General features: G+C 38.6%; 2 protein-coding genes across 3 annotated transcripts in view; both read left to right on the top strand.

Moving 5' to 3' along the window:
* LOC120312079 (N-acetylneuraminic acid phosphatase) overlaps window positions 1-1,532 on the top strand; it is a 37,379-nt gene extending 35,847 nt beyond the window's left edge. The window contains exon 4 of the mRNA XM_039352321.1: window positions 1,413-1,532. Coding sequence (XP_039208255.1) covers window positions 1,413-1,456 — 44 coding nt within the window. The 3' untranslated portion in view covers window positions 1,457-1,532. The remainder of the gene's footprint in view (window positions 1-1,412) is intronic.
* On the top strand, window positions 1,531-25,614 carry LOC120312077 (cytochrome P450 1B1). 2 transcript variants are annotated; one of them, XM_039352314.1, is made up of 3 exons: window positions 1,531-1,600; window positions 18,825-19,820; window positions 22,326-25,614. In XM_039352314.1, the coding sequence occupies exons 2-3, from the start codon at window positions 18,874-18,876 to the stop codon at window positions 22,930-22,932; spliced, it is 1,554 nt and encodes a 517-aa protein (XP_039208248.1). In that variant the 5' UTR covers window positions 1,531-1,600; window positions 18,825-18,873; the 3' UTR covers window positions 22,933-25,614. The 2 variants fall into 2 exon arrangements, with proteins under 2 accessions (XP_039208248.1, XP_039208247.1); XM_039352313.1 differs by lacking the exon at window positions 1,531-1,600 and adding an exon at window positions 15,473-15,606.
* The last annotated feature ends 1,694 nt before the right edge of the window (window positions 25,615-27,308 follow it).

The following is a 27,308-nucleotide window of genomic DNA, read 5'->3' on the forward strand; positions in this document are numbered from 1 at the left end:
TGTAACTGCTGTGACATGTCTCTGTCTACTACAGCTATCTCAGGGAACTGTTTCTCATTTATTTGATGAGATTATCCTGTCAACTTTATTAGGGGAAATGCTGAATCTCCTGTGTTAATTACCTTTGGGTGCCCTGAGGAACCTACCTGCGGTAAACCAGGAATGGAATGTAGGAAGTTTAAAAATCACCAGAAAGAGACAGGCAGGCAAGCTCCAATTTCTGATTTCATCTTTCATCTGAGTTTCTACTGTTCTCCTGGAATTGAACTGAGGTCCATTGAGATGAATCTATTTGACACTGAGTAGCATGTTAGTATACATTCCAGTAAGTGTCTGGTGGAGATAGGAGAATGTGTAGGATCTTGTTCACAAATGAGATTAATGTAATATTAATATACTCAAATAAGATAAAATCACCTTTTCATCAAGTTAACTGCTGGTGACTTCAGTGTCCAATTGGTTTGCCTTTTCCTTCTTCCGAGGTGTTTTTTGCCTTCCCAATCTAAGGCATAGTCCTGGGATTTTTCCAAGGTTTCCCATTTAAGTATACAATACAATCTGATCCTGGTAAGCTTTTTAAGATTTAAAACAAATAATAATTTCATTTGTTTTATTCTCTTTTTCTAACTTAAACATATACTTTACATTTTTGAATTGTGCTGTAACTTCATATGATTTTTTAAATGTTTTTTTTTTGTTATTAAAATAGTGGCAAAAAGAAAAAGGAATAAAACTCAAAGATAAAAGTGCATTTAAGCATAAAAAGTGCATTAAAAATAAAAATACAATAAAGAAAAAGTATAATTTTAACATTAAAATTATATAGTTATCTATATATAGTATTTATACACTTCAACTATTATTCAAATATATATACTGTACATATATAAATTTCTAATATATTTATATAACTGTTGTTCTTTTTGCAAAACTGACTATATAAATATGACTGTGCATAAAAGCTAAAATTTTCAAACTAGTATTCTTTTGAATTACACAGTTCTTGGAATTTGACAACTGAACAGTACAAATGGATTCTATGTGTCCCTGTTATGATCAAAACAAAGACTGATATTACAGTATTGGAAGGATAAATGGATGGTCCCTTTTACTCAATATATTGGGGACCTGATTGCTCTAGTCACCTATGGGTGGATTGCCAATAGACATAGACTTGGTATTGACAAATATGGGACTCATATTGTATTTAATCTGTTGTATTTTATAGAAAATACAACAGATTAAAAATAGTGTGATTTTAATTGAATGCAATTGCACATCGTAAGGCCTTTTCTTTTTAAGAAATTATGATATGACATAGTGGCGGTCATCACTTATTTATGTCATATTTAAACCTCATTACATGTTATCTTGAATTACTTTAATCTGGTTATTCTCCAAATATTCTGCAGATCCAGGAAAGATCCAAGGGACAAACTCCAGACAACGGTGTTGAATTTACTCTCCTTTCTGTATTCATCAAAGAAAGGGAAGAAATCCCTGAATCTCCAGCTGTGTGATGCTGAGTTCCCACATATGAACAGTGCCCTGCAAGCCCTCTTTATTAAGTGATTGGGCACACTCTCTGATCATATTTACGGTAAGTGTCCCAAAGTTGGGTATTAAGATGGGTAGCCCTACAAATCAAATTAAATCAACCAATCACAATATTTTTAAGGAACCCTGAATTACTCCAAGTGGTATGAATGTTTGGGCTGCCAGAATCTTAGAGTTTTATTTCATCTGCTGCTAATGATGATGATAAAGTGTGTAAAAATAGCATGACTATTAGTTTTATCTCTCTTTTTTCTGTCTTTGATTAGGGGTGCTTTACAAACATTTTTAATTTGCGAGTAGACAGGTACAACAAAAGCATAACCGGATATACCTGTTATTTGCCAATGACCTGAGAGAGTTTAGTTTATGTTAAGCCTAAGGTTATGTCAGAGTTTGCACGCAATTCCCCAAAAAGATTTGCTGCAGGCAATTAGTGGATGGAAGTGTAGGAAGGGGGAGGAAGTCTTTAAAGTGACAGAGCCTTTTTCATGCTTCCTCCAATCCTTTTGAGCGTGCAACCAAAGTTTTATTTGAGATGCAGCCAAAGTTACATACTGCATTCTGTTCAGGAAAAAAAAATGTATAATTTCAACCATATTTAGCTGGGACAATATTTGTTGTAATTTGTTAACAGCTACTGCAGTGCTGTTAAAAAGAAAATACAGAAATGCTTTTTTTTTTAAAAGGAAGATTTTAAAATCAGCCTCCACAGGGCAATGGTTTCTTTTTCAGTATTATATGATTGTATTATGTGATTGCTAGATTTCATATTAAAAATAAGTAACCATGAAGTTCAATTATAAATACTCTCAAAACAAAAATAACTGCAAGCCATACATTTAATTTCTAAGAGTCCTTTGTGGCAGAGTTCTGCATAACTATGTAATTCAAAAGACTGCACACTGTTATAGCTTTGCAAGGCGATTCAAAGAAAAATTACTTTCTTTGGTATCTAGCACATCCAACAATCTAGACGTGTAAGAATTGGGAAAATATCAAAAATTATAATGTGTTTTTAATGCTTCATAGTGAAGAATGAGAAATTCAGTTTGGTAATTCAATAAATAAATAGGGAGATGAAGAACAGACTAATTCATCTCTGGAATATTTTTTTTTTTTTTTTATTAAAAGTTTTATAAATTTTACAAAAAAAAAACAAGAACAATACAGAACAAAAAACAACATATACAAAAGAAAAAAAAATTAAACAATACATATAAAAAAAACCCCCCACCCCATACCCCTCCCAAAAACCCTCCCTTCCCCCCCCCTGAGCTTCCCAGAGCAGAATATAGGCTTAAGAAATAATAAAAAAAAAAAAAATAAAAAAAATAAAAATAAAAATAAAAATTAAATTAAAAACTTTATATTTATATATATAAAAAAGATATCTATAATATATATAAAAATAAAACTTATGAAAAAGCTATATAATATTTTTGTATACCCAATCTAAATTGTATAAATTTTATCCATTTGTCCCAGATAGCAAAAAACTTCTCTTGCGTTTGTTGCTTTAAGAAAGCCGAAATCTTTGCCATTTCTGCCAGATAAGCTACTTTAAAAAACCATTCCTGCAATGTAGGCAAAGATTCCTTCTTCCAATATTGTCCAATTAACAGCCTCGCGGCTGTGATCAAGTTTAACATCAATACAACCTCCTTTGTATCACAATCTGTAACAATACCTAACAAAAATAATTGCGGAGTAAATTTTACCCTCCTTCTAAAAATTCTCTGGATATTCCACCATATTTTAATCCAAAATGCTTTTATCTCTCTACATGACCACCAAATATGATAATAGGAAGCCTCCTTATAACCACATCTCCAACATTTAGGTTGCACGTCAGGGTACATGTAAGACATTTTTTGTGGATCAAGGTGCCATCTATAAAACATTTTATAAAAATTCTCCCTTAGATTCTGTGCTTGAGTAAATTTGACATTTCTCACCCAAATAGTTTCCCAGGTGTCCAATGAAACTGGCTCACCAAAGTTCTGCGCCCATCTAATCATACAATCTTTAATTAGTTCCGTTTCTGAGTCCAATTCAACTAAAACCCCATAAATTCTCTTAATGTGGGTTTGTCTTTGATCCTTCAGTTGCTTAATAAGATTTTCATCTTCTCTAAGAAAACCCACCTTACAATCCATCTTCCATCTATCTAGTAGTTGCCTATATTGGAACCAAGAATAAGTAAAATTTTCTTGTGCTAATTCTTCCCGTGATTTTAATTGCCAGTTTTGTCCATCCCATTTAAGTAACTGTCTGTAAGACACCATATCCATTTTAACCCCTCTTTTTATTCCTTCTATCGCATGCCAAGGTATAGCCCATAATGGTACTTTAAAATCACTTTTATAATATTTTCTCCAAATCCTAAGTAAAGAAATTCTTAAAATATGAGATTTAAAAGCCCAATCTATTTTTTTATTAAATATTAAATAGGCATGCCACCCATAAAGTAAATCCCATCCCTCTAGATAAAGTATCTCAGAATTTGTCAAATTTACCCAGTCACTAATTAATGTTAAAACCACCGCATCATAATATAATTTCAAATTTGGTACCTTGAGTCCGCCCCTCTCACGGAAGTCTTGCATAATTTTGAACTTAACCCTTGGTTTTTTCCCTGCCCAAATAAATTTATTGAGACCCTTCTGCCACTCATTTAAATTAATCTCATTTTTCAAAATTGGTAACATTTGAAACAAAAAAAGAAACTTGGGTAGAATATTCATTTTTATCACTGCAATTCTTCCCATGAGGGATAATTGCAGCTTTTCCCAATTCTTCAAGTCTTTCTGTACCCCGACCCACAACCTTTCATAATTATTTTTAAATAGTTTTGCATTAGAAACAGACAGCATCACCCCCAAATATTTTACCTTATTAACAATCTCAAAACCCGTCGAGTTAACCAAAATCTGCTTCTCCTGACTCGACAAATTTTTAGGTAAAATTTTAGTCTTATTTACATTAATCTTAAAACCCGAGACCAAACCATAATGGTGAATCAACTGTAATAAGTTTACTACAGAATAATCAGGTTGCGACAAAGTAACAACCAAGTCATCCGCAAAAGCTCTCAACTTATATTCTTTTTTATTAACATATATTCCTTTAATTTCCTGAGACTCTCGAATTTTAATCAATAATATTTCCAATGTTAAAACAAACAACAATGGCGATAAAGGACACCCCTGTCTAGTACCTTTCTCTATTGTGAAAACCTCCGACAAACCTCCATTAACAATAAGTTGTGCTGTTTGTTCTTGATATATTACCTTAAGGGCTTGTAATATGTTTTCACCAAAATTCATTTCTTCCATTACTCTTAGCATAAAATGCCAATTCAGTTGGTCAAATGCTTTTTCAGCATCTAAAAATATGAGCCCTGCAGGAACTTGGTTGTTCTTATCTAAGTATTCTAATAAGTTAATAATTTGTCTAACATTGTTTTTCATATACCTTCCTGTTATAAACCCTGATTGATCTTTATGCACAAGATGATGCACCACCCTCATAAGCCTATTTACCAAAATTTTTACAAATATCTTATAATCCACGTTTAAAAGAGATATAGGCCTATAGTTTTTTGGTAAAGTAAGATCTTGATCCTCCTTTGGAATCAATGATATAAAAGCACTACGCCATGAAGGAGGAATCTCTAAACCCTGTAAGATACCATTAAAAAGATCATTTAATGGTTGAATCATCTCCTCCATTAAAGCTTTATAATAAACAGCTGTTAACCCATCCGTACCCGGTGCTTTCCCTAATTTCAATTGTTGAATTGCTGAGGCGATTTCCTCCTTAGTAATTAAACCATTAATTTCATATTTCTGATCCTCAGTCAGTTTAGGAAAACTTGCCTCAGCTAAATATTTATTTATATCTAACAGTTGTACATTAGTAGATTTGTATAGGTTTTGATAATAATCCAAAAAAGATTTTTTAATTAATTCCTTCTGAGAAACTAGTTTACCCTTATAATTTATTTTCTCTATTATTCTCAGTCTCTGTTTCTTTCTTAATTGATAAGCCAACCATCTCCCCGGCTTATTAGCATTACAAAATGTATTTTGTTTCATAAATAATAAATTGGTTGCAGCTTGATCTGCTATCAACATATTAAATTGTGACCTTAATAACTTTACAGATTCTTTAGTACTTTCATCAGAAGGATTTAGAATCAAAGCCCTTTCTTTTAGTTTAATTTCATCTTCAAGTTCTCTACGTTTCTGAGTCTGATTTCGCTTATAAAAATTATTCATTTTTATCAAAACACCGCGCATAAATGCTTTACCTGCATCCCATACCATTGACATTGAAGTCCCCTTATACATATTCAAAGCAAAATAGTCCTTTAAACACTCCTTTAGTTTTTGAACATTCTTCTCTTGTCTAAACAAATTTTCATTAACTCTCCAGGATCTTCTTTCCTCTTTCTCTTGAATCAACTCCATCCAAACTGGACTATGATCCGTCAGTGATCTAGGAAAAATCTTTACATTCTTTACTTTATTATACAAATCCGTGGTAATCAAGAAAAAGTCAATTCTTGAAAAAGATTGGTGTCTGTCAGAAAAAAAAGTAAAGTCTCTCTCCTCTTGATTACGTTCCCGCCAATAGTCCCTTAATTCCCAGTCTTCTTTCATATCAAAAAAGGCTTTAGGTAGCCTTGCTTGTTTAAGAAAAGGAGAGGAACCTTTCTTATCCCTTTGTGTATCTAAGACACCATTCCAATCACCCATTAATACCACCGATCTATAATCAAGCAAAGTTATTTTTTGGTGTAACTGTTTATAAAATTGTTCCTGTTGTTGATTTGGAGCATAAAGTCCAACTATAAGTACTTTCTTACCATAAATACCAAGTTCAATCATCACATATCTCCCCTGGGGATCTGATTCTACCAGACAAGCTGGCAGGTTTTGTTTGACATATATAACAACTCCCCCTTTCTTCCCAGGTGCAGGAGATATAAAATGAGATCCCAAACGAGCATTAACTAAATATTTCTGATCTTTAAGTAGAATATGAGTTTCCTGTAAACAAATAACATCATTGGTATGTTGTTTCAAATAATAAAAGATTTTTTTCCGTTTCTGAGGAGAATTCAATCCATTAACATTCCAGGTCAAAAACTTTGCCATCTCCCTTGGCACGCAGCCTGGAGAAGACACCATCAAACTCTGACAGAGCTGCGTGTGTTGCATAACTCTTGGGTCTTGCTCCTCCCACCGGCGGTGATGCACTTCCAGGAGAATTCTCTTTGGGCTCTTTTTTACGTTGCTCTTTCTCTTTACGCTTATAAGCTGCACGAGTCATCCTCTGCTCTTTAGCCTCCGTTTGGCGTTGCTTTGCCACTTCTATCATCCCTGCGGAAACCAAATCTAGTGCCTCAGATTGCTGCTCAGGTTCCTTAGCACTCAAAGATTTCCGACCAGATGAAGTTGAGCCTGCACTCAGGACCAGAAGTATAGAAATCTCTAGCTTTATCAACTGTGTTCAATCTGTAACGTGTCCCAGCATGGCTCAAAACGATACCCATCGGAATTTCCCATCTGAATGGCATCGATCTAGCTTTAAGCTCATTGGTTAAAAAAGCAAAGTCTTTCCTACTTCTTAAAATTTTAGATGGGATTTCCTTTAGAATGATGACATCTTGGGCGGCAATCTGAAATCTTTTGTTGTAAAAAGCTTGTATAATCTCATTCCGCAGGGACTTCTTTGTAAAGTAAATCACCACATCTCTGGGCAAATTCTTCTGCTTAGCAATCCAGGAGTTGAGTCTATAAATTTTTTCTACTTCTCTCTGTAATTCTCCTTTATCCATATCCAAAGCCAGCGCCAGATCACTAAGAACCACCTCCATCAAATCTTGATTCATATCTTCCTTGAGGCCTCTAATCCTCAGAGCATACTCCATTTGTCTATATTGAAACATCAAAATATCTTCTTGTGAGGAGTCCACCTTCCTTTCCACGTCTTGAATTTTGTCATCTAAAGAGTCAACTTTGTCTTCCACTTCCTCAAGCCTTGCATCGAGCTTAACCACCACAGTAGCCAAACCTGAAACAGCTGCCAGTATATCTTGTCGTAATTCATTATTATTTTCTTGCAATTTAGACTTTATCCCCGTTATCTCTTCTTTGAGATCAGATTTAATTTCTGATTTAATCTGTGAAACAAATTGAGTCATTTCCTCTCTCATTTGAACTACAATCTCTCCCATTATGCCTCTAACCTCTTGCACTGAAAGTCCAGGTAGAGGAGGGGAGGGTGGTGGCTGAGCCGGTGGTGCATGTTTAGATTGTTGTTGTAGCTGTGCAGTGGAAGTTATAGGAGAAGAAATAACCTTGGGTACTGAGGAAGGCTGCTGCCTCTTTGAAGCCATTTTAAAAAGCACAATTGTCACTTCCCTTTCCCCTCCAGCCAAAAAGGGAGGAGGAAAAAAAGAAAAAAAGAATTTTTAAAAAGAGACAAACTATAATCATTAAAAGTCCAGAATAAATCCCAAGAATAAGTAATAAAAGAGCAAACAATTCAAAAAAAAAATTCTAAGCCAAAAGCAAAAGCAAAAGCAAAAAACAATCCTTAAAAAGGGAAAGTAAAACAAAAGAGAAAGGAAAAAAAAACTCCGACACTTTCAAAACGCCATCTTAAGTCCTTTCACTAGTATAACAAAGAAAAGGAGGAAAAATAGTAAAAATCAAAAGATAAAAAAATAAACACCTAAAATATAAGAAAAAGTCCTTTAAACTGCTCCGTCCGTTTAAAAATTACTCACCAAAATGCTGTAAACACGGAGATAGAAGCGGCGGTTTCTTTTGCTTCCAAGGAAGCAAAAACAGCTGGGAGGCGGAGATCAGCAAGAGCTCCGAGGGAACACTCCTTTCACCCCCTCTAGAAATAAATCCAGAGGGGGTTCAGGGGTTCTACCTCTACTCTTGCGTTCTCTATCCCTTCCCTTTGCCCGGGAAGGGATTTCCGAGCCGCGGGCCAGCTGATGCGCGCTGCGCTCCGCGGCTCTGACACTTCCCCAGCTGGACGGCTAAAAGCTAGCCGCCATCGCCGTCGCCTCCCACCGGAAGCCCATCTCTGGAATATTTTGAAGGTCTTCCTAATAAGCTAATCCAAGTATTCTAGGATGATATATTTTCTTCAGGAAAATATCTTCTGGAACATGAAGTGGTTGATGATATCACATGGCATTCAGCATCACACAGACTAGTTTGTGTTATGAAGTATATATTTTTGTAAACACACAACCATCCTTGAAAGGACCCATCTGTTCCAGGGAGAAAACGGAGTATTTTGAAGATGACACCATTTCTGCTGTTATTACAAGTTCTTTCGTTTCAGGTTTTTCATTTTTATCCACTTCCTTTCTTCAAGCTGCATTCTTATATTTCTTTGGGTTGTTACATAGCTGCATCCAAAACTGCACTGCTTCTTCTTTGTCAGGTGTTGACTGGTTCATTACAGCCTCTCCATTGATAGATTAGTAAGAAATGTTTCTGATTCGAGTGAATTGGAGATTCTGCTTATAGTCTGCAATTCAAACTTTGAACTTGGCTATGGCTATTGTTTGCTTTTTTATTTCTAGTACTTCCTTCACCTTCTTTATTTCTAAGTTATATTTCTTGATAGGTATTCTTTAATCTTCTTGTTCTTCAGCTTTTTTTCTTTCATCTGTTTTAGCTTACTTGTATCTGATCTTATCTTCCATTTTGGTGGTGCACTGTTTGGGTTTTTGTTGCTATTGATTTTTCATCCAACTATATAGCTATGCTGCACATTAGTTGGACATCATTGGAGGTTTTTAAGAAGAAACTTGGTAGTCACTTGTCTGAAATGGTATAGGGTCTCCTGCTTGAGCAGGGGGGTTGGACTAGACGACCTCCAAGGTCCCTTCCAGCTCTATTCTGATTGATTGATTGGCTTGTGTCTTGTTGTGAGCTGATGCTTTATTTGATATTACAGTATTGGCAACTTTTAATATTTATGCTGGATCAAGCTTCAATGCAGGCAATGTTGTTCTGTTGTTTTTGTGCTGTTCTAGATGCTCAGTTATTTTCTGTTTCAGTTCTTTTGTTTTTTTAGTTAGAGGGTTTTGTTCTTTGTGAGAAGGCGGCAGAGGAGAGGGTTCCCAGTTTAGGAATAAAAACAATTCTGTAACTATGCTACCCTCCACTGCTAACTCCCCCTGGTTTGCCTGTACAATCTAAGCTACTTCAATTTCAATTTCTTTGCCTTGGGTAGACCTTTGCAGTTTTCCCAGTTCTTCTGCAAATACTTTATTTTGTATTATAAACCAGTGTTGACCTGCTAGCCTCTGTTCTGTTATTTCTGACTCTGGATGTTATTCTTTCCAGAACTGGTGCATCCTTTTCAGATATTCTCTTCCTGTTGGACTTGATTTGTAATAGCAAATGATTAGTTCTTTGTTTTCAGTCTTTGTATATTTGTGACAGTTAACAACTTTTCTTCCAGTAATCCGGCAGCTCCTGGCCCTAATTAGTCAGCTCACAATCCTACCGTGTTTCCCCGAAAATAAGACCCAGGCTCTTTTTTTGCCTCCAAAAGAGGCACCAGGTCTTATTCTTTGTGGGGTGTCTTTTCCACGCACCGACATCCCCTCCCAGCTGGCCCACTTCTTCAGTGACTGAAGGAGCAGCTTCATTCTGCAGTTGAAAATGGAGCTCTAGCCTGCATTTTGCAGTCAGAGGCCTTTCCAGAAGGTCTCTGCAGCCAAGAACTGAGCTACAGATTGAATCCATAGCTTGGTTCTCGGCTGCAGAGAACCTGCGAAATGCAGCCCGGAGGGCACTGCAGAAGAAATGGGCCAGCAAGGAGAGGCAAGTGGGTGTGGGGTGCATGGGGGAGCTCCAACCCCCATCCCCACCCTAGCTCGATTTTTTTGGCATGTGCCTCACCCCAAAACTAGGGTTTATTTTGGGGGTTGGGCTTATATTAGGCCCACTGCCAAAAATCAAGCTAGAACCTTAATTTTGAGTTAGGTCTTACTTTTGGGGAAACATGGTAATTCCTGTAGCCCATTTGTCACCAAATGTCCAGGAACTCCAACATCTAGTGCAATCCTTATTGACCTGGAAAACGATCCAGTATGAGTTTCTATAAATTATATCTCATCATATGATTTACGGGAGAGGCACTCTTCATCTGGGTCTTCTGATGAAACCTGTCCAGTGTGGTTGAACTTTTGGTTAGCTCTCATTATCCTTGGAGAGGGCAAGTTCTACAACCATGTCAAAGTAGTTCCTCACTGGGGGATTATTATTATTATTACTATTATTATTAATGGGAAATTGGCCTGCTGCAAACCAAAGCAATAATTTCCAGCATCCCCTTTATTTCAAAGTATGTCTCTTGATCCCAAATCAGGCTTTCTTAGAAAGTAAAAATAGCAATTCAATGTTTTGCTTAGAAATAGTTCGACCAGAGTGAAAGAGCAATGAATGAATGAGTGAGCATTTTGGGATAATGGTGAGAGGTTTAGAAATGTTTCCACCAGAGTGAGTGAGTGAGTAAGTGAGTGAATGAGTGAGTGAGGGAGTATCTTGGGAGGCAAGCTTGCCAGTTTGTCTTCCCCCTTCCACAATCCTTTGTAATTGGCTGCATAATCTTGGTAGCCATAGATATGACTTAACCACAGCTATGCCAAAATTAAAAAGATGTCCATCATATCTTAACACAAGTTCCATCTTTCTGTGCTTGCATGGCATCACACGCATGTTCATAAAAGGCAGAGTTTGCAACAACTGTTTTATCATTTGCTCCCTTGTGTTCCCTTGCCATGGACGCTTCCACTAACAGCCATTTTGTGATATGCTCACAAAATTTCAAATGGGCCTGCAATTCAAACACGTTACCTTCTTGTGCACTCATGTATATTAATTTCAACATTGAGAATAGCTGGAAACTGTCAACATACACATAGAAGAAGACTGAGGGTGGATTGGTTATGATCTCAATATCTTCCAATAGCTGTGACAAAAGCCAACTATAATAATGATGTGCAGAAAATATATTTTACAGCCAAATAGGAATCAAACAGAGAATACAAAGCAGATGAAAAGAGCTTTATGTACTGGATAAACTTCCTCTTTCTAATCCCATAAATCTCTGGTCTCGCTCTGATTTTGTAAACCAAATGAAATGTTGCCTGAGGTACATTTTTATGATAGAGTATATAAATATCTCAATTAAGAGTTTTAAAAGGAAAGACTAACAACTATATTTGTGAACATAAGTTTCTTTCATAGGCAGGCAAGTGGAAATGGACTATCCAAGTCAAATGCTTCCCCTCACATTTTTAAACACTTCTGTACAATCACTATAACACATGCACATAACTATTTTCTCTGTAGTACTTTATTTGTAGTGGTATAAATTCAGCCTTTCCAAAAATGGTATTCTCAATATCTGAAATTTTCATCCGTTTCAGATACTGTTGTAACTTTGGGCTGGGAATTATGGCAGTTGAAGTCTAATAGCTTCACAGCATGTTAGATTGCGACTAGTTGCATTAACCCACATAACAAACAACTGATCAATATTATAAACAGCTTTCTTAAGGGAAATCAACAGCTTAAAAACTAAAATTTCCACCCAAGTAAACTTATCTTTTCCCTACTAGGTACAGCAGTTCTTCACTTCTAAAAAGTCAAGCATGCTACTTAGTAGAATATATCCCCAAGATGTTGACCAAAGTTCACATTGCAGAATTGACCATCAAACAGGAAGTGTTTATTATATAGGAAATTTCAAGCATCTTCTCCTTTAGATATGTTCCCGATTCCAATTAGATTAGACTGTACAGCTGTCTTCCCCATTCTTCAGTCTTGGGACTTCAGTATCCAGAATTTGCAAACATTGGATTGTTGACTGGGAATCCTGGGAATTCTGGTCCCATCATATTTGTATTTTGTCTGGAGTTAGAAGATAAACAGGATCAGATAGGATTGTTACTTAGATGAAGATTACTAGGGAATACCAGAGGTGTAATCTAGAAAGCAATAACAGAATAACAGAGTTGGAAGGGACCTTGAAGGTCTTCTAGTCCAAACCCTTGCTCAAACAAAAAACCCTACACCATTTCAGACAAATGCCCGCCCAGTTTCTTCTTGAAAACCTTCAGTGATAGAGCACCCACAACTTCTGGAGGCAAGTCATTCCACTGATTAATTGTTCTAATTGTCAGGAAATTTCTCTTTAATTCTAGGTTGGTTCTCTCCTTGATTAGTTTCCATCCATTGCTTCTTGTTCTGCCTTCAATCTGTTTGGAGAACAGATTGACCCCCCTCTTCTTTATGGCAGCCCCTTAGATATTGGAACACTGCTATCATATGTTTCATGAAGTTATATAAGTCTAAGTCAGTGGTTCTCAACCTTTTTAATGCCGCGACCCCCAACCGATCGTAAGTCGAGGACTACTCAACCGGTCGTAAGTCGAGGACTACTCAACTGGTGCAGCACTGTTTGCAGAATGGGACTTTTGGCGGGCTCAGCAGGGCAGAGACAGCCTGGACAATTCCTATTGGCTTTTGAAAGCCAATAGAATTAGACTCTGTTCAAGGGGGTCTATTCTATTGGCTTTCAAAAGCCAATAGAATAAAAGGGAGTAGCACAGCTAAGGAAAAGGGGGAAAAAATGGCGGACTGCGTTGTTTGGCGACCCCCGTGAAATGGTCGTTCGACCCCAAATGGGGTCCCGGCCTACAGGTTGAGAACCACTGGTCTAAGTGCTATTGCTATTTAGCCTCCAGCCCCATAATCATCTTAATTATCAGCAATAATAAATCCCTTTTATAGACTTAACAAGAAAACTTCATGGCTGTACCCATCTTGATTGACTGACTATGTGCCAGCAAGTTCTTTTTAGTCTTAATGATGTAGTCTACCAATAATTGAAAGACTTTCTCCGTGACAATCTATCTTTAACCTGTTCTTGTCATTAAGTGAATCTGAATTGTCTCATTAACTTTGCTTGTTGGAAGCTGGTGAGGAAGTTTGTAAATTGTAATCACATATCCATAGGATGCTGCAATTGTCATAAATACATGCCAGTTGTCAAGTGTCCAAATTTTGATCACATGACTGGGGGGAGCACTGTGATGGTTATAAGTGTGAGGACTGCTCATATGTCACTTTTTTCAGCACCACTGTAACTTCAAACAGTTGCTAATCAAATGGTCATAAATTATAAGCTTTCCCCTCTTTTTAAGCTGGCTATAGCTTTGATGTAATGATGGCACTGTAGTGGAGATTAAAATTCAGTATTACAGGCTAACTCTGCCGACTGCCAGCAGTTTGATCCTGACCCGCTCAAGGTTGACTCAGCCTTCCATCCTTATGAGGTCGGTAAATGAGGACCCATATTGCTGGGGGCCATATGCTCTGTAAACCACTTAGGGAGGGCTGTAAAGCATTATGAAGCTGTATATAAGTCTAAGTGCTATTGCTATCTGAGAATGACCTTGGGAGGTAGGAGGAAGAGCTGCAATCTAGACAATGGTAGGCTAAACGGAGAAATCAAACTGTATACAAACGGAGTATGTTTTCTGAGAGCTTCTGATTTCTTAGGTGATATTTTTCTATAAGAACATTCACAAAGGATAGAAGGTCTGACTCGGCCTCATATCCTTCAGCTAGAAAGTCACACGTTGCATGATGCCACAATGTTAAGCTAGCTGTATGTGATTTCTATGGTATCAGCTTTGCCTGTCAATGAACCCAGAAATCATGTTTTTTTTCTAAGGGAACCCACCATTGAGTAAATTTGGCTGGGCACAATCCACTCAAAATACAGCTTCATGGGGAATCCAGACCCCCCAAGCCAATATTCTTTCAAGATTTTGTTTGGGTGCATGGTGTTCCTGTTGCTTTCAAGGACACATCCAGGCAATTTGTATGGCGGGGACTCTAACAGAGAAAAATGGTCTGCCACTAAATTCTTCTGGGACATTTCCCAGTTTTCTAAGTTGCCTGTAGCTCTAAAGTTTTATGGAGGTTCGATCAAAGCTGCTTAGCTTCCATGCCCCCAAGATCTACCCCAAACTCCTACCTCACCTGGCCAAATGAAGCTGGATAATGGAAGCCAACCACCCTTTTCTAGCCAGACCTGGGGAAAGAATGGCGGCATTTGAAAACAGTTCTGGGAAGGGTCGAAACTCGCTTGCCTCCCGCCCATCCCTCTCTGCAATTCCTTGGACTCCTTTTCCCCCTTCGGATCTCGCGTGTGCGAGCATCTAATGCGGGGAAGGGAAGGGGAGGGGAGGGAATGGCCAGAGGCTTTCCATCAACAGATCACGCAATGCAACTCTGCACGCAACGGGGAGGTGACACTCGAAGGATAGAAACTTTTTTCAGCCCCCAGGGATAATAAGAAGAGGAGGGCTTTTCCCTGCCGCCATCTCAAGCGTTTGCTGGCTGGACGATGTTGGGATCGCTTGCCTTGGTCACTCGGGACGCGATGCGAGAGGGAGCGTGGCCACTTTAAGCGCGCCAAAAACATCTCTCTCTCTCTCTCTCTCTCTCTCTCTCTCTCTCTCTCTCTCTCTCTCTCTCTCTCTTATTCTCTCTCTCTTATTCTCTTTCTCTTTCTCTCTCTCTCTCTCTCTCTTATTCTCTCTCTCTTATTCTCTTTCTCTTTCTCTCTCTCTCTCTCTCTCTCTCTCTCTCTCTCTCTCTCTCTCTCTCTCTCTCTCTCTCTCCCCGCCCCACCTTTCTCTGCAGCGGCAGCGCAAGAGGTTTTGCCAGGCGCCGAGCTAAGCTGAGCGGCCGGTGCAACTCAAAGCACATCAGCCGGCTCCTTGCCCGATCAGGGTCTCTCACAGGCGGCAGCGACGGCAGCAACAGCAGCAGCGTAGATCGCCGGCAGCCCCCGCCCCGCACGACGGTCTTAAGCTGCTCTCCTTCTCAAGCGCGTGAACCGCAACCACTTGTGCGCACAGCTCAATCGTGGGACGGGAGGCATTATGACCCAGAGAGATCTGGGAGAAGCGTTAATTAACAGGTTAGTCCTGAGACGGAAAAGAGCTCCATCCCCTTCAGTTTTAGGACGGGATGGTTAAGGTTCTTTTGTGGTTAACGTCAGCCTGTAATAAAGTCGTGGTGATGATGAGATTATCCACCCACGCAGATCAAATGAGCTAGGCTGTTTGTTTGTTTACTTTCTGATTATTCCAATATTCCAGGAGGCTTACAAAGTGGAATAAAAACCAGAAGTATACAATAAAGCAAAATTAATTTGTTCAAATAGAAATTAGAACCAGTCATTAAAGTATCAAGTACAAGCTTGGCAGAGTTTTCCAAAATACAGGTGTCTTCTTTCATTATGGTATAATACCATTGGAGGAAAAGTCTTTTATCTTTTTTTTTTTAACCAGGCAAAGAGGTCCCTTTCCCAATATGTCGAGGGAACTTTCAAATCCTTTTTTCCATAGCAACTCAAGCAGTTAACGTGTATTCCTTAAAAATCTTAAATTGCCTGTTGTCTCCCAGTGTCTCTTTGAATTAGATTTTGCGTTTACAATGGCAATTTAAAAACCTTTTTTAAAAAATAAAATAAAATAAAAATTGGAATTTAGATGAATTCCATGTGATTTACGGTCAGCAGTTTCTAAAAAAGTTGACTTTAGGATGACCATCAAAACCTTGAGATATTCCACATCTTTAACTAGGAAACTAATACCTGATTCTTACTGTAACTCTGTTCTCACAGTGGTTTGCCATTGTCTGTACCGTCAGGGTTAACCCATTTTCTGTAACTATACAACTACACTGACCCAAAACATGGTTGATTAGTGTGGATCAGTGCATCACCAAATATTTCCAAGTTGCTGAATTCCCCATTTTTATGTACAAGTATGCTTCATTGACTATTGATTAGATTTCTGAATAAATTGTAGCAATCTTTTTACATCCTCTATTTTCAGTGACTGGATTGCTGGATTCCTTGCTCATTTTATCTGATGAGAGGAAATCCAGCTGAACAGTTACTGCCAAGTTACAATTATTCACATCAGTTTGAATGTAACAATTAACTCCAGTGGTTAGTCTCAAGATAAAAGGATGCATCCTTCGCCAGTTACATGGGGGGAAAAAAGTTCTATTGAAGTCAATGGGTGCTTTTTTCAAAGTTCTATTGAAGTTAATGGGTGCTTTTTTCAAATATTTGTAGATTCACTTAGGACCAAATCCTATTGAAACAGTGGGTTTTGTCTTCAGCTATGGGTTAAATTGGATTGCATATCAGGATATTTTTACTCAAGTTGAGCTAATTAAGAAGGCAGGTAAAACATAAAAATTTTATTACACTCAATAATTCAGAAATGTGTGGCAATATGTAGGTTATCCTGTTCTTCACCTACATCTCATATAGCTAGAAAAAAAAAGTGGTTTGGCCTGCAAAAATCTGGAAAACCACTAGATTGCAATGCTCAGCATTTTCTGTATCTCTCTGCTCTAATAGTCTTGTGGTATTTTTGCAGTTCAGACATGTAGCCCCAGGCTTTCCTAAGGATTATCTTGATTTTTTTTATCCATCCCAATCTTTCTGTTAAGAAAATGAAGAGCCAACAAGCAATATGGATACAATGCTGTTTGGATTCCCAGCCAAATCCCCATTTGTGGGTGGTCTTGGAAACATTACACTTTATCCTAAGACACTAAGTCATGACCATAAACAAAACCTGCAAGACACTTTGCATACACAGCAGCTCGGATTAGCTCAATCCAGTGGCATTAATTTGGGGGGAGAAGGGAAGTAGTTTGCTATCATCTATTGTTTAATGAGATTGATTTATTTTGAAATTAGCAAGTTAGAACAGAGATTTAATAATGAGATTCAAGCTTAGCAGAATCCCCCACAAGTTCAATGAAACTACTTTTGTAGTTGAAGTCATATACCTTAATTAGACTAAAAAGTTATTGACTAGTTTGTAGCTTACTATGCAATTCATGTAGCATAGTTCATTTGTTTCAGCAAACTCAAGGAATACATCAAATGAACCTTAGCATGTTGTGAGAACTCAGCCCTTTAGGAGATGCTCTCATTTTGTGATGTGATCCCAGAGGAGAAGAGAACCTTTTAATATAAATATACATCAAATCCTATCCAGATGCTTCTTTTTCACTGAAGGATTTCCTTTGGTTGATGAAGCAATTCACTGTTATACATGAAGATACTGTCTCTAGTAAACTTCAGATCTTCCTGTTCCTGCTATGTATTTTTTATTGTTGTTTTCTATCTGATGTGGCTTATCGAGTAGCACAAATATGAAAATTCTCACTTCAACACTATATAAGCTCCTATAGAGTGTTCTTGAACTTTTAACTTTCTGGTAGAACTCTATGGAACTGGAAATCTAAACTGGAAACATTGCCTGGAAATCTCTGCTCTAAAAGTCAATGGTTCTCCTCCACTATGGCTGAATGTTACTGCATATAGATAGTATGTATTTCTGTTAAATCCTGTCTCCCCTTAAGTATCACTTGTCCTTCTGGAAAGTTTTAGATTTAATAGAGCACAAATTCTTCAGCATGCAAGTGAGTTGCTCTTATGAAGCTGTAGTAAGAACTAAAGCTTTTTAGTTAGATACCCAGTGCATTTTGCCCTGTGCACCTGAAAGAAAAGTCACTTCCTACAGCCAAACAGAAATTCACAAATTCCACAGATAAGCCAGCCTCTTTCTGTGGCATGGGTAGCGGTGATGATCCACAAAGTCAGGGTGGCAGCTATTACTGTGTAATTGAAGCCTCACCCCTTTTGATAAATGTTGCACCCACCTTGACCTTTTGGGCGCCATTCCCCTCCACCCACGGAGGCCCCAGCTGTCTTTATTTATTATTAAGTATCCATAACTACTCATGCAACCGACCAGAAAAATGCAAGAGTGAGATTATAGATTTTGGAAACATACAATACATAATTGAAAACCAACATGTTTCAGTTTATTAACAGTCTCTAATTATATTCTGTCTGTGGACTTCTTACTCTAAACTTCAGAGTCTGAGAATCTTCCCACGGGGAGGGGAATTCTTTGGGATACAGATAGGTCAAGTGCACAAAGTGGAGTCAATTATTTTTAATGCGATGCAATAATGTCGCAACCCATATCTGGTACCACTAAATGTTATGCATTTGCAAGCGGGCACTGAAAATCACTGGTGCAATACATCTACGTTTTGACCCCCCAGAAGCGCTCCTAAGGCAGCCTCTTTTCTCCGCAGCGCGCGCCCTCGCGGGCTAGCAGAAGCGCTCCGGGCCGGCGTGCCCCCAATGCAAGGCTTGCTGCTCCTGCTCCTCTCGCTGCTGCTCGCCTTCCAAGCGGTGAAATTTCTGGCCTTCGAGTGGTCGCGACGGAGGAGGCTGGGACCGCCGGGCCCTTTCCCGTGGCCCCTTCTGGGCAACGCAGCTCAACTGGGCCGCGCCCCTCACCTAGCTTTCGGACGCCTCGCGGCCATCTACGGCAGCGTTTTCCAGCTGCGCCTGGGCAGATGGCCGGTGGTCGTGTTGAACGGCGAGCGCGCCATCCGCGAGGCCCTCATCCGCCAAGGGGCCGCCTTCGCGGGCAGGCCTCCTTTCCCTTCCTTTCAGCTGGTATCCGGAGGACGCAGCTTGGCCTTCGGCGGCTACTCTGAGCTGTGGAAACTGCAGAGGCGCTTGGCGCACTCGACCTTGCGCGCTTTCTCGGCGCGCCGCCTCCTGGAGCAGCCCTTGCTGGCTGAGGCGCGCACTGTGGTGCGGCTCCTAGTGAGCGCTTGCGCCGGCGGCGCCTTCGTAGATCCGTCCCGGAGCCTGGGGGTGGCCGTGGCTAACGTCATGAGCGCGCTTTGTTTCGGCAGCCGCTACAGCCACGCTGACGTCGAGTTCCGGCGGCTGGTGGGTCGGAACGAGCAGTTCGGGCGCACGGTGGGCGCCGGGAGCGTGGTCGACGTGCTACCCTGGCTGCAGCGCTTTCCCAACCCGGTGCGCTCGGCCTTCCGCGCTTTCCGCGCCCTCAATCATGAGTTCTACAGCTTCGTCCGCCAGAAGTTTCTGTGGCATCGGAACAGTCTCCGCCCGGGAGATCCCTTACGCGACCTGATGGACGCCTTCATCCGCCTCCAGCAAACGCAGCCTGGCTTGCCTGTGGAGCACGTGCCGGCCACCGTCACGGACATCTTCGGCGCCAGCCAGGATACTCTCTCTACCGCCCTGCAGTGGCTCTTGATCTTCCTCATCAGGTGAGCTGATTGGCGAGAGAGGATGACTGGAGGAGCTATTGTGCGCGGCACCCGCGCGGTTGGAAATGTTAGGTACCAATATAAAAAAGATCAATAAAAAACGCTCCAGGGGACATAACTGAGCTGGTCTAAAGTCTAACATCTATGAAAGCAGTCAAAAATAAAAATTAAAAATCGAGGGAGGAATTTTATCTTCTTTGAATGCGTTAGGGCCACGATTCATGCCCACAATCCCAACTATGATCCCGATTTGGACACCGCTGTGTCTTTTAAACATGCATTAAGTATATCTCCCCTGTGGGGTCTACATTTGAGCTGAGCTGTGAATTCTAAACAGCCCAGAAAGTGGCTGAAAATTTAGTAAGAAGATTGACATTTTGAGAGATTTTTCAGCCTTGCAAGGTTATGCAATTTTTTTTTTTAAAAAAAGGGGAGTGATACCACACAAATCTGACATCTAACTTGCACTGGTGCTAAGCAAAAACTAAGTTTCCCATTTATTCCCACACCACCTGCTCAGATAGGATTTCTGAATTATTTGGAGCAAATGTGGGGAGGGGGGAAATGGGGACAAAGGAAACATGAGCAAATACTGCCTCCTTCCTATCCCCTCTCCTAGTAGAATTTTATCTCATGGAGGATCAGAGCTCCATTTGTGAAAGCAAAAGACTAGGCTTATTTATTTATCTGTATCCTGTCTTTATTATTTTTACAAATAACTCAAGGTGGCAAACATATCCAACACATATTCTATTTTCTCCACAACAACAACCCTGTGAGGTGGATTGGGCTGAGACAGAGAGATTGGCCCAAAGTTACCCAACTGACTTTCATGCCCAAGGCACGACTAAAACTCTCAGTCTCCCCCTTTCTAGTCTGGTGTCTTAACCGTGGCTCTTTTATGACTCGTGGACTTCAATTCCCAGAATTCCTGAGCCAGCTTGGTTGGCTCAGGAATTCTGGGAGTTGAAGTCCATGAATCATAAAAGAGCCAAGGTTGCCTACCCCTGCACTAGATCAAAGTGGCCAAGGATTCATAATTTAAACAAGCTTTTTATATCTTCACATGTACCAGAGAATATTTCAGTATTGTAAGTAAATTAAGCAATTTAATATTAGTCAATACTGTTGCAGGCTGATATAATCTTGGATGATAAATATTTCAGTTGCTCACACGGCAATTATTTTTAATGAATGTTGTTTGTTTGCATCTCTCTCTCTCTCTCCCTCGCCAGATTGTAGAAAGAAAAGGTTATGAGATACTGATAATTTCTGTTTGAAACGTGGACCCTTGCAGTTATCAAGTCAGGAAAAAGAATGGATTTTCCATGGTTTGCTCTTCATTAATATGAATCTCCAATGAAACTTGTATTCTCTAGAGATCATTTTTTGAAACAAATAATAGCTCTTCCTTGGATCTTCGGTTTGGTTAAGAAAAACCAACTGACGATAGTAATGCTCTGAGTAGATGACAAATAAATCTCTTGCATCTTTTAATGTATATATTTAATTTAAATACTGCCCCTCCAGATGGATACATGGCAGTATAAAATAATCAAGAAGATCATAAAATCAGAACACTTAGAAATAATAATCCTCAAAACTGTCAAAATCTTCACAACTGATTATAACCAGAGTTAGTATTAAAAAATAGGCGTAATGATGACAGATCTTAATTAAGTACTTTTTCATTTTTTTCAGTTTTGTTTAAGAGTCTGGATTTCTAGTGGGCATTATTAATATATGTTCACAACAATGTGGAGTCATAGCTGCCAGTTTTTTACTTAGTGTTGGCCTTCATATGCATTGAGTTCTTCCCAAGAACCTAGGATTTCATAATGTATCAGCATAGTATATTTGTGGATCCAAGTGTTGTGATCTTTTGCAGTCGACAGAAGAAATTTTATCAATGTGAAGATGAAAGCTGGCTGGGTACTTTGGGCCAGTCTTACTTTTAGTCCAATTCACCTCACAAGGTTGTTGTGGGTAAAATAATAGAAGGAAGGAGTGCTAGGTGTGTTTGCCACCTTACTTGTTATAAAGTAATAAAGACAGGATAAAAACCTAAAGAATAAACTTTCAGTAGGCAAAGCAAGAGTTTATGAGTTATGAATCCTGTTTCAGTCAAATTCAATCAAAATATTACAGCAGACATTGATTTAAAGAATAGATATTCGGCTATCTTTTCTTTAACTTGCCTATTGTCATATATTATCTGTTAGAATTGTACTAAAATTGTTGGGAATGAGTAGTTGGGCAATTCCTTGTATGCCATGATTTTCAACATAATATATTTGTCCATCTGTAAAACTATTGGAGAATGATACAAATTTTCTACTCATTTGGGAAATATGTATATATATTCTCTTTTCCTGCCACTTGTGCCCCCTCACCTGACATTGTCTTCCTGTGTTCCTGGTAGCATAGGTTTGCCTAGATAATATTTCCTTTCAGAGAATTGAGGAAAGTGTTTTAAAAACAGCTGCTGCTGTTGTTTTTAACCAGGTATCCAGAGGTGCAAACTAAGCTGCAAGAAGAAATAGACAAAGTTGTTGGCCGAAACCGCCTGCCCTGTGCTGAGGATCAGCCCCGTTTGCCTTCTGTCATGGCTTTCCTATATGAATCTATGCGTTTCAGCAGCTTTGTGCCAGTTACTATCCCTCATTCCACCACAGCCGATACCATCTTGATGGGCTACCACATACCCAAAGACACAGTGGTCTTCATCAATCAGTGGTCCGTGAACCATGACCCAGGCAAATGGCCTGCTCCAGAAGTTTTCAATCCAGCAAGGTTCCTGGATGAGAATGGATTCCTGAACAAGGACCTTGCTAGCAGCGTGCTGATTTTTTCAGTGGGCAAAAGAAGGTGCATTGGGGAGGAGTTATCCAAAGTGCAGCTCTTTCTCTTCACTGCTGTCTTGGTCCACCAGTGCAATTTCAGTGCTAATCCAAAGGAAGATTCTAAGATGGATTCCACCTATGGCCTGACTGTTAAACCAAAGCCATTTACACTCAGTGTCACACTTCGAGATAGCATGGATTTGCTGGATAATGCTGTCCAGGGACTTCAGGCAGAAAATGCATCTGAAAATTGCGTGTTTAATACATGAATGCTCAGGTTTGAATGTTGTCTGTAATGCTGTATAAGGATGGTATTTCTTCTCTCTCTCACTCTTTTTAAATGAAGCACTTAGAAATACAATGCATTCTGGAGAACTGCTATCAAGATATGAAGTAAGACAATGTATGAATAAGGATGTTGTGGTTTGCAAATTGATGTTTTTCTTACCTCAGCAAATCTTGTCAACCATACTCCATAGTGTGAATTTAATCACTAGACTTCTTCCCTAATTACATTGTGGCATTCCTATACTTTGTTCACTTATCTTTTTACTGGCCATCCACACAATTCCCTCATTACGCAGTTCCCCTTCTGTATTTTCTTTGTGTTTTTAATTTTTCCTGGAGAGGGGTATATTTCTCTTAACAACATTCTATCCAGAAAAAAATATTTTAATGCTGAAGACCAATTAATAATCAATAGATTATAAAATAGTACCTACCATCAAGATAATGCACATAAGCATCAAGTTTCAGATGGCCAGTTAGATGACTTTTCCATCAACAGGAGAGTTGTCACCTCCATTGTGTTAGATGACAAATAGAAAAAGTATAGGAAATCAACTTCTGTAATTGAGCATCTTCCAGGTGTTAGGGCGCTCAGAATTCTCAATATATTGGTTTAAAATGTTGAGAGCAATGCATATTAGTTCTAGAAACCTTAAATTTCAACTCTGCTAGAACCTATACTCCCCTACATATGGTGCATTGATTTTGCTAAAGCTGCTCTTAAATATATTGTCATAGGCTTGTATTGAATATTGACATTCACGTAGGATTTTTTATTTTTGTTGCTCATATAGTGGCTTTAAAAACAAATTCAGAAATGCAGTTCACATTCTCTTAACTAAATGGGTGCATTGCACTGCGTATGCAGAACATATTGATATGAGATGATACTTTTAGTAATGTGGTTTATTTTTGTCCCTCTAATACACATTTTCAAGGTATTCCACATAATCAGATATTATTTGTAGTTCTGTCAGCATTTATAAATCAGCCATTTGTCTGAAATGGTATAGGGTTTCCTGCCTGAGCAGGGGGTTGGACTAGATGGCCTCCAAGGTCCCTTCCAACTTTATTATTATTATTATTATTATTAGTAGTAGTAGTAGTAGTAGTAGTAGTTCTTACCTGGCTTTCTTTAATTAAGTGCTTTATTAAGAAATGCATTTCGTTTCAGAAATAGAATGATCTGCCCTTGATCAAAACATACTTAGAAATAATAGGAAAAAAAATGAAATATATTGTTTATGTTTTAAACCAGGCATGTCAAACTTGCGACATATCGTGACTTTTCCCCCATTGTTAGCAATGGGGTGGGCATGGTTTCGTCGTGATGCATCCAGCCTGCGGGCCGGCAGTTTGACATGCTTGTTTTAAACTAATTGAATAGGAAGTTGAAAACTCTCTGAATTTTACTGATGAAATCAGTGGTTTACTAATGAGTGGCAAAAGATTCAAAGTTGCGATCTTTCATTTAAAAAGGTTCTTAGTAAAAAAAAAATCGTAACAGCATACAGTCATTCTGTATGCTGCATGCAGTTTCAGTGATGGAGGATTGGGATGTCCAGAATCCTTTGACTTGACTGTCCTCCATTGACCCCATGTGAATCTGTCACTAAGTCATTATTTTCCAGATCATCTCAGCCAAACTATCACAAACTGTCTCCTCTCCAGAGATGTGGAACAGACAATCTGAGAACTGAACATATTTGGCAGTTGTCTAGGTTGGAAAAGGCTGTCCTCCGACTTTACCTTCCGAATAGGGTATTCTATGTATGTGTAAACTATTATTTGAAACAATAGCACCCATGTTAGGAAAATGAAGGGGGAGGATATCATGCTTCCAACCTCCCACAGTTGTCATATTCCATATAGTTTTATTCACATCTGGATAACCTATTGGCTTGTGCTGAAGTATAGTTTTCAGCAGCCCCATGTGGCCAAAGGGAATAGATGCAAAAAGAACATGAAGTGCCACAAGTTGCCTATCCCAAGATTCTCATACTGTGTTGCCAAACAATGTTCTGGATTACCTTATAGGTTTAAGATCTTATGAAGTCTTATCATGGCAATCTGACAAGTATTTCACAAGTGCTGCCACTATAGGGTGTTTTTTTTTTAAAAAAAAATCAGGAATTTTGTCATGAACTAGGCTAGAAAAAGATCAACATGGCTCTCTTTAGCTTGAAAATGTGAAGCAAATTTGGTTTTTAGCAAAACACCCACAGCAAATAATAATTTAGTGCCTTCTGATTTTAGATGTCATATTTAGAGCACTATTCTCAAATCTCTAAGTTCTGCTAAAAATAGAAATTTCAAAAATCATCAGCTGTGAATTATACATTGGAAAAATGAAACAATGGGTTTATGCTCTCCAGTGCATTGTATTGGCCTTCCCCATCCTGATGCCCTGCAGAGGGGTTAGATTCAACTTCCATAATACTCTGCCAGCATGGCCTTTGATCATACTGGGATATTAGTTCAATCCTTGAAAGACATCACACTATATTATAGAAAGCTGCATTATATAATCCTACAGCTGTATGGTTCCGACAGATGAAACTCTTCAAAAGAACTTCGAGGCATTGTTTACCTTAAAGAATCTTTATTTTGAGTAGCATAAGATCAGCACTGCATAATCGAAGCCAAAAACTGAATTCCCCTCCCCTGAGCACATAGTATCAAAGCACAATTCTCTCCTCCAGTCATAAATCACATTCCCCAATTAGCTTGAAGCGTGGGCCTCCTCTCCAGTTCTCTAGCCCAATTCCTTATCAGCTCTGGTTACAATAACCTTGTTTCTCACACTAGGTTTAGTATTGTTATGTCTAGCTGGACTCTCCTTCACATCCCCCCTCCCAGCATCATCTAACTCTAAAAGCAAAAGGTGAAAGATGGCTACATTTCCATCTGTTGTCAATGCACAAACATCTGATGTTAGCGTTGACAGCACCTGCTTGTGCATTCCATTTCTGAAATTCAAAATAACAGAAAACTCATGCATTTCTAGATTTAATTTCATAATTAACTTTAAAAGAGAAAGCATAGGGTGTAAAAACAAATTAAGAAAGGTGATATCATCAATTATTTCATAATCTACAACAAATAACTTTGTTCTTACAGAGCCTGCTTCTATGAAGCCCTCTGTATGATCATAAACATATTCATCTGAGGTCAACATAGGATTGGTCATAGGATAATATTTTTAGTTATGTAAAGAAGCTTTGTAACTGTTTATGAATAGGCATATATATTAGAGAATGTAATATTTCAACATTATTCAACATTTCTTTAAACAAATGTTGATGGTAATTTTGTTCATTCAGCTACCACAAAACCTTTAAAATATATCAGATTGATAATACAGCATTTATATATGCCAACAGGATTCAGTTATATAAATAACTTTTAAAAAGTGTTTAAATCCTATTGTACTTGATCCAGTATGCATAATGGTCAATTCCAATCTGAGTTGGTCACTGGGACCAGAAGTTCAGTCTTCCGAGCTTTATGACTCATGCTGGTGCCCGTCTTCAGGGAACTTCTCTCTTATCAGAATATGTTACAGTACAGTAATGTGTCACATTCTGGTAGAGAGAAGTTCCCTGAGGATGGGCACCAGAACGAGTCCAAAAGCTCGGAAGACTGAACCTCTGGTCCCAAGGACCGACCCAGATTGGATCCTTCAACATTATCCCGGGACACTTATATTTGCTTCGTTCATAATGGTTACTTCATTTGAAACCCAGTAAATCTGGAGGTTTTTTTTTTTAAAGATGGATGATTAATTATCCAAATTACTATTTTTTCCTCTGTTCCAATTACATTGTACTTAATGAAATTTTAAAATGTATATCACTGTGGATTGTCTTGATTTATTTATTATTCTGCTAGGGGCAGGCAACATGGAGTCACTCTTAGTGTCCATCAGGTTTTTATTGTTTGTACCACCTAATATTGTTTTTTTCCTAATTTATTTTATTTTAAAAAATGAATGGACAGCTGGCATGGTACACAAGAAAATGCCAGTCTTCTAAAAAACACTTCTGGCTTAAAATATACTACAATAACTCTTTAAAAAAAGGTGAGGAATTGTAATCCAATGCTTTATTTGGATATATGCCGAGCTGCCCAGAAAAAAAATTCGAAGAAAATCTGGGGGTGATTAAAAAGCATGCTGGAGTGTTACAGGAAATGGCTGGGAACATCTTTCCATTGGTATCTTTTTAATTTTCTTGTTTTATAAGAGTGGGCAGAACACGGTCTTAACATTCCTAATATGTACATCCACCCACAAAATTTGCCTGACCCTCCTCTAGAAGCTGTGTTGTTTTTCACAACAGAACATACACATTTTGTC

This window comes from Crotalus tigris, unplaced genomic scaffold, assembly GCF_016545835.1.
Source record: "Crotalus tigris isolate CLP2741 ecotype Arizona unplaced genomic scaffold, ASM1654583v1 scf7180000018420.1175843, whole genome shotgun sequence".
Lineage (NCBI taxonomy): Eukaryota > Metazoa > Chordata > Lepidosauria > Squamata > Viperidae > Crotalus > Crotalus tigris.

Coding starts and splice junctions, on each gene's coding strand:
- LOC120312077 (XM_039352313.1), top strand. CDS start 15,569: ATGACCCAGAGAGATCTGGGAGAAGCGTTAATTAACAG. Junction 15,607..18,824: donor GGAGAAGCGTTAATTAACAG/GTTAGTCCTGAG, acceptor TTTTCTCCGCAG/CGCGCGCCCTCGCGGGCTAG. Junction 19,821..22,325: donor CTCTTGATCTTCCTCATCAG/GTGAGCTGATTG, acceptor GTTTTTAACCAG/GTATCCAGAGGTGCAAACTA.